Source organism: Impatiens glandulifera, chromosome 6, assembly GCF_907164915.1.
Source record: "Impatiens glandulifera chromosome 6, dImpGla2.1, whole genome shotgun sequence".
NCBI lineage: Eukaryota > Viridiplantae > Streptophyta > Magnoliopsida > Ericales > Balsaminaceae > Impatiens > Impatiens glandulifera.
The window spans coordinates 51,504,140-51,512,977 of NC_061867.1; the positions used below are offsets into that span (position 1 = coordinate 51,504,140).

The following is an 8,838-nucleotide window of genomic DNA, read 5'->3' on the forward strand; positions in this document are numbered from 1 at the left end:
CACATTTTCTATATAATTATTTTTTTAATTTAGGAAGTTATACCCTTTTTGTTGTCCGCATTTCAAGCTATCGATTGTAGAGGTTTAAAAAGTTATGTAAACTTACTAAACGGTTGAGCCAAATTAAATATTTTGGTAGGATTAAATGAAAATTAAACATAGTCAACATGTAAAAATGAGAATAACTTTTACATGCTTTGAATTATGAGTTGTTTTATTGGGTACATAAAACATGCAAATAACACTTCTCTTCAAGTTTTGTATATCACTTTTGGTGTTACTATCGAAAATGCAATGCACAAGGGAAGTTTTATTTTTTTATAAAATTTATTTTTCATTAAGTCAAAGTTATGATTTTTAGTAAACTCTTATCATTTTAAATTTAGTAAAGTTTTACGAACTTATAAAAAATTTGATGTTATAATTTGCGATTTTCATTAAAAATAAAAATTATATTTATAAATTAAAAATAAAAGTTATTATTTATTCAAATAAATAAATATATTTTTTTATAGTGTTATTTACTTATTATTATTTTTTAAATAAATATAAAAAATTTAAAATTAACTAGCTACAAAATACTTAATTATATAAATAATAATAACAATATATAACTAATATATTTTCAAATTAATTTTTAAGATTTTAAAGAAATTCTAGATTTTACAGTTTACAATTTGTCAACGATTTTACGTAAATTCGATTTTGACAGCCTCTTTACTCGTTGAGAGATTAAGAATATAAATAAAAAGGTTAATTTTCAAACTCTTTTGAAAGAAAAAAAAAGTAAATATTGAATTATATTTAAAAAATTAAGAAATTAAGTTTTTTATTTTGAGACGGGTTTAAGCCAAAATAAGTTCTAAGGTAAATTGCCCTGACTTCAACTCTCTAATAATTTTTTTATAATGAAAAATACACTGTCACTAAGAGAGAATAAAATAATAGATTGTAAATAATCTTAGTAGGATATAAAATAATTTCTTTAATCAAGATTCTAATTTTAGAACATTATTTTTAAGATAATAATTTTTAATTTCTATAATTATAAAGATATTTTTTAATTGAATTATTATTAATTAAATAAATATAAAACTATATTATGAATTATAGTATAGTTTTTAATGCATAGAAATTGATTAAATTTAGAATGTAATTATAAGGAATTTTAATTTAATTTTAAAATAATTTGACAAAAAACTGTAATTTTTATGAACATACAAAACTGTTTATTATTAAAAATAGTAAATATTATATAATATTATTATATTTATTTTCTTATATTAAGAATATAAAACGTCTAAATATCAATTTACTTAAAAAAATTAGTATTTTCTCATTACAGTTTTTCTTTTTTCCAATTTTTCTGTCACTCTTTTAAAACAAATATTATAAATGAAGCTACTTTTCTTATATATTATACATAAGATATGTAATTTTATATATTATCAAACATATTAATATATGATTAAATAAAATTTAAAATCACATCCAAATTTCATTAATATATAGTAAAATAAAATATTATTAATAAAGATAAAGCTTTTAGAGAACTTTAATTTGTTTCTTAAATAATAAGACAGGGTATTTTTATATAATGTGTTTATTAATCTAAATGTTATTAATAGTTTAATACATTGTTCATATGATATTTAAGATAGTGTATTCTATATAAACGAAATTAGCAAGTATAGTTTTTTGTTTTTTATTTGCCAATATAGAAAGAAAAAATAATTTCCAGGTTCCACCAATATTTTTTAATAACATAGACTTGAAAGCATATAATGTGCCCAAATTTAGGAAGCAAATGAGCCAAGCCTCCTTACACGAGTTTATCCATCAAAATTCTATTTGAGATTAATTTTGATTGAGTTCGAGCCTTTCATCGAGTTCGAGCCGAGTTCAAATTGACTCGCTTTGTACTCGAGTTGAGTTCGAGCTCATATAATATTTGTTTGAATTGAGATTAATTTTTAAATATCATGTTTTGAATAATTTTAGTAATATGATATTTTCATTTTAAAAATTGATTATGCTTTCGTACGAATTCAAACTTTCAACTTGAAACTTAATTTTATTTCAAGTTTTTCGAGTCGAGATAGTCGAGTCGAACTTAAATTTATAAACTCTCTCGAAGTGAAGTTCGAACCGAGCTAATAAAAACTTGATTGAGCTCATTCGATTCAGCTCAAGTTAGGATTGACTAATTTGCTATCCTAGTTTTCAGAATGTTTAATTGTAAGTCTCTAATTAAGACCAATTCTGAAATTATCTTTATGTGCCTAGATTAGTGGAGGATCATTCAAATCAAGCAACCAAGAAAAATAATTATTAATTATATTATATTATATTAATATTTCTAATAAGAATATAAGAACCAGTAATAAATAAAAATAAAAATTAGGATGTTTGATTTTTGAGTTTTACTACGGATTCAACTATCAAAACTTATTCTTTTCAACCATTTAATAACTTAATGCATTAAAAATTAAAATACTCTAATATTAATTTTATAAAATTTAAATATTATAATATTTAATCTATAAAAAAAATCAAATTTCATCTTTTACATCAAACAAGCTTTTTTAAACCAAAAACTAAATTACTAAAATAATTTATAAATAATAAAATTTTAAGATAGTAAATTTTAAATTGTAATTATTTTAAATATTTTTTTTATTTGAATCTAATTCATTTAAATTAATCTCCATTAAAATCTCCATTAAAATCATAAAACCCCATTTCAACTTAAACATGCTAAATAATTTAAGTTAAGTAAAAAATTTAAATTATAATTAATTTAACTAATTTAATTTTTTTTATTTGAAAGAAATTCATTAAATTAATAAAATTTTAAGTTAAGGTTAATGTTAAACTCCATTAAAACCCTACAAACCCATTTCAACTTAAACATACATAATAGAATCTAACCTCTTAATCAATACATTCTTGATAGAGCTATCATGAATTTGACACAAATTCTTAAAATAAACAAAAACAAACTTAAGAAAATAACTTATGATGTTTGTTGCATAACTGTGTAGTGTTCCAAAACAAAAGAAATTCAGAAATGCATAAGTAAAAGATTCATAATGAAGAAAATAAATCATCAAAACCCTAAAATCAAAACAAGAGCTCATGTGGTTTCATGCCAGCCTTAAGTGAAAACCTAGCAGAAAGATAAGCTTTCAATTCAGGAACAGCATCAATGGCTTTAGTCAAGAAAGCATCCACCACTTTCTGATCATCTTTCTTCTCTTGTGGAAACTCACCACCATTCTTTTTATCATCTTTCTCACCTTCAAAGAACTCACCTTCATCTTTCTTCTTCTTCTTCTCCACTTTCTTAGTGAAATACTTATCATCAAATTTATCAACTTCAATTCCAGCAACATCAATCTTAGTTGAAGTAGCAATTACATATGACTGATTCACACGTCTAAGTGGAACACCATTAATCTTGAATGGACCTAAAATCATAAATTTCATCATAATAAGCAATTGGGTTTTGATAACATCAATCAAAATCATAAATTTCATAATAATAACCAATTGGGTATTGATAATCATCAATCAAAACCATAAATTTCATAATAATAACCAATTGGGTTTTCATAATCATCAATCAAAATCATAAATTTCATCATAATAAGCAATTGGGTATTGATAATCATCAATCAAAATCATAAATTTCATAATAATAACCAATTGGGTATTGATAATCATCAATCAAAACCATAAATTTCATAATAATAACCAATTGGGTTTTCATAATCATCAACCAAAATCATAAACTTCATCATTATAAACAGATAAAACTCACCATTAACAAGAAGTAAGCCAGATGGAAGTTGCTTCAAGAAAACAACCCTCTTTCCTTTGAACCTCCCAGCCAATATGATCAGAACTGTACCCGGAGTAATACTACTTCTACAAAACCAAAAACCAACTCATCTAAGAACTAAACCCTAATCATAAAAAGGTAAAAACCAAAACCAAAATAACAAAAAACCTGAGCTTGGTAGGGTTATGTTTGCGCTTATTGACGATGGGTTTCTTGACATCGTCGGCAGGATAGAACTTTGGTGGTTTGACGGCTGGAATGGTGGCGACGGCGGTCTTCTGGTGTTGAGGGAAGGCGCCGCCGTTTTTGGCCTTGATAGCCCAGAGACCCTTTTTGTGGTACATTTTGGATCGAGAGAATTTACCCACACCTGGAATTAGGTCGGGATTTCGGCTGGTTCTTGGTGCCTTTGGAGCCATTGTTGAAGATCTCCGATTCTTTCTTTCTGGGATTATAGGCAGCAGGGGAAAATGATGTGAAAGAAATGTATATAAGTGAAGAAGAAGAAGATGTAAAACCCTAGAAATGGTCTTCTTTGATTTATTTTTAGTTTATGCTTGGGCTGTATATGTTAAATGGATCATTAGAATAAGCCCATAATTGAATTGGACTTTTGTTAATGGCCTTATTAAGAGAATCTATATATGTTAATGATGTATATATATAAGGAAATAAATAAAAAAGAGAACTTTGTTATATATATAAACTTTTTATTTAATTTTATATATATATATATAAAATAACATCACAAATATATATCTTTTTTTCTTTTTATTTTCTTAATTTTTATTTATATATTATAATAAATTCTCACTCTCATTAATTTATCTATAAATATTTATATTTTCTATCTCATTATTATTATTATTATTATATATAATAACATAAATGAAATATATTAAAAAAAACTTTTATATATATTTTTAAATTTTTTAATTATTTTTAATTTAAATATATATATAAAGTTCTCTTTATTTATTTCATTTTATATATAAATATTTATATATTTATATAATATAAATATATAAAATACATACCAAATATTATAATATATATATATATTGTTTTAATTAACGTTGGAATGACAGATGATTTTTTTTCTCCTATATTATAACCTCCCTAAAATAATAAATTTTTATTGTTCTAACTCGGACCGAATAGCTAAATTAATAATCTCGATAAATTTATTAAGCATTATATTTTTTTTGGCACATATATATCTCAACCTATATATATAATAATAATAATAATAATAATATACTATTTTATTAATAATTCAAAGTGCCTTGATCATGGATGGATCCATGTACAAGGCTGTCCAGACTATAGCTCGGATAGTCCAAAATATTTTGTATGTATTTCATAATAACGACGGTAAATTATCGTCGTTATTAAATATTTTCGTCGCTAAAAGGTATTAGTGACATAAACTTTATTTATTTTATTTGTTTACTTGATATTATTATCAAACTAGCCCGGATAGATTTTTTGATAAAAAATTAGTCCGGGTAGATTTCAAATTCTACCTCCGCCCTTGTTATTGATTCATGATGATATTTTCTCTGACCCATCTTCATTGCAACAAATGCCTACTATCATTCTTTCATTGTCATTTTTTTCCCCTCAAGTTGTTTTTTAGGCAATGAATGATTAGCTTATAATATATAAAACAATCTAGTTTCATCCATGTTGAAAACATCTTTCATGAGAAATAACCCTAGTTTCTCTCTTATTGTTGGCAAGTTACTATCCACATCTCCCATATTGACAGACCCGCTTTCGCCAAAACGCCTAAAGGACTTATACCATGTCGTGATTTAAACATCTTCACCCAACCAAGAGAGTAATCAAACTCTGGACCATTATCACCATACAATATTTTCATAAAATCTTTTGTTTTCTCTAAAATTAACTCTCTCGATATATTTACCCGCTCTTGATGTTGAAGAATCCATTAATACAAAGACTTTTCTAGATTTAGAAACTTTGCGAATTTGTTTCGTTTGGCATCAAGTTTCATCAGATCGGCCGAGGGATATTCCGATGACCGCTTAATTGTATTCGATATTGTCGCTTCACTAATCTAGATGTTAAATTTTTCATAAACCCTTTTTTGTAGCTCTTTTTGAGACGAAGTTGGATTTTCATTTTTATACTCGCACAATGTTTTATAAATTTCACATGTCATGGTTGTATGCTTCACCCTTTTGAGATGGGAAACCATTAGAGATTAATACAACAACAAAGAAGAGAGTAGTATAAGATTGATTAGAGAAGAGAAAAGAAAGAAGATAGAAGAGTAGTAGAAGATTGTGTAGTGTATGCATGTACTTGAAGATTAATATTTTGAGATGAAAATCATCTTACAACATAAAATATTATACAATTTATAGTACATATTAAATGACTTTTGAGAATAAAAAAAGTTTTACAATTGATTATATTTAGCAACTATATAATAAGTGACCCCATTATATCAAATTTGAATTTTAAAATTTAACAACATTTAATAATAATAATATATATATATATATATATATATATATATTTAGTATTTTGTACCTCCCTTATTTCTATTTATACCTAAAGGATGTGTTTGATATGGAGTATAAGAGGGTATAATACTGTTAGTAAAATATAAATTATTCATAATGTTTTAATATGGTGTTTTGTTAGGATTTTATTATTGGTATAAATTATATCTCTATATAATTTATATCTCATATTTTTGGTATAAAAGTGTAACTAGTCCCTTCAGCGTACAACACTTATCTTATATTACTTAATTTTTAATTTCTCATTATAATCTTTATTAATATTATATATAACTTATTATTATATAATATATTAAATATATTTTATTTAGTTTTAACATTATTATTATTATATTTAATTATTTTTAATATATATTTTTAAATAATTCAATATTTTAATTAAAAAATATTTATTTATTTTTATAATAAAAAAATTATTAATTATTAATTTATATATTTACTTATATTATAAATAATAATTTTATTTTATTATATTTTTTATTAATAATATTTAAATTAAATAAACATAATTTATCGTTTCTATTATACTTATTTTTTTATATATTAATTAAATTTACATTAATTATTAAATAATAATACAATAATTTATAATAATAAACAATATTATTTATAATATAAATAAATATAAAAATAATAATAATAATTAAAATTAAAATTAAAATTAATATTTATACAACTTATACTACATCCTTATACTATATACCAAACACAAAATTATAAATCATATACAACTTATATCATTTCTTATAATTCATACCAAACATCAATAACTTATACGATTTATACTACCCTATATCATTTATACCTCGTTACAATTTATATATCTATACAATTTATACCCTATATAATTTGTACTACGTAACGCTACCAAAGAAATATATAATAACTTTATTTTATTAAGCACTTGAAGCTCACTTAATATATAATACAGTAAAACCTCAATAAATTAATACCCTTGGGACTGGGAAAAATTATTAATTAATCGATAAATTAATAATTTATTAATTTATCGAGATATTTAAGAATTTTAGTAAATTAACAAATTTCTGAATGTAATTAAATTATAGATGCATAAATTTAAATAAATTTAATACATTTATGAATATTACTAAACTTAATTCATTCATGAATTTAAACTAAGTTTATAAATATAGATAATAATTAAATAAACACATTCATATATGCTTGTACATAATTGTAGTACGATATACTGTATATAATATTGTATAAGTAGAAACCAAAAAATATAACAATATCCACTAGTGTTGTATACAGTAATATCATGGCGTCTCATCTCAAATGTGTTAAAAAATCAATATCTTAGAATAAATTACATTAGAGTTTTATTATAAAAGTACATCTTAGAATAAATATTTATAATTTTGATGTAATATGAAATTATTAATTTATATATTATATGGGACTTATATACATTAATAAAAATATATTATTTTATAAATTTAGCAAATTATTAATTTATCTTAATGGTCCCGAGTTGGGACTACAAAAATTTATTAATTAATCGAAGTTATTAATTTATCGAGTATTAATTTATCGAGGTTTTACTGTATCTCTCTTTATATTAATTTATCTAAGATAAATAATATTGTTTTAGTGAAGGTTTATAAAATTAATTTAAATAATAATAAATAACACTAAAAGTAATAATAGTTACGAGAATAATATATAAATATAAATTCACTTTATTTCATAAAATAAATTTACATAATATATAAACTTATAAAATCGTAAATTTTTTTAATTTCATACAAACTTAATTAGTTTAAAATTTTATCTGAATTATATTAGTTAGTCTAAAGATTTGTGTTATGCTTAAACAAATTATTCAACTCATAAAATAATTGCATGAATATTTATAAAAAAAAGGGGGTAAATTTAAGATTTTAATTACTTTTTACACAGTTTCAATTACTCTGTATCACCTTTTTGTTATAATGTATTTGGACTAACTTTTTTTCTATCTTTTAACAAATATTTGCAATAGGATAATTTACTGTATAAGACACCTCTTAATAATCATGTTGGGTATTTTATTTTATTTTATTTAGGCCCAATATCATATTGTTTTGTAGATTCAATTGCTTTTAGGGTTAATGTGTATTTTTGGACAAAATAAGGATAGAGAGGAGGATAACAGGTTCTTAGATTCAGATTATTGAAACAGACGGAATAAGAATTCAGTTTAGATCGACTTGAAACTTTGACAGCTTATTCGAAATTTATGGAACTACATTTTGAATGGTACGAGAACAGAATTTGTTTGGCTTCAAATTCTGTCCGATAAAAGGAAAACCAAAATTGCAGATTAACCGATTATAAGAAATGAACGATTCATCTCAATCATTAACCACAAACAAATATTGACGGCACCATTGTTACCAAGTGAATTAAGTATTCATCTATATATATATTCAATTG

At 22.9% G+C, this 8,838-nt stretch overlaps 1 protein-coding gene across 1 annotated transcript; it reads right to left on the bottom strand.

Annotated features, from left to right (window-relative positions):
- Positions 1-3,003: 3,003 nt before the first annotated feature.
- On the bottom strand, positions 3,004-4,331 carry LOC124941893 (60S ribosomal protein L6-like). Its single transcript, XM_047482263.1, has 3 exons — positions 4,013-4,331; positions 3,824-3,930; positions 3,004-3,470 (listed from the first exon to the last, which is right to left on the bottom strand). The coding sequence occupies exons 1-3, from the start codon at positions 4,261-4,263 to the stop codon at positions 3,124-3,126; spliced, it is 705 nt and encodes a 234-aa protein (XP_047338219.1). The 5' UTR covers positions 4,264-4,331; the 3' UTR covers positions 3,004-3,123.
- Between the last annotated feature and the right edge of the window lie 4,507 nt (positions 4,332-8,838).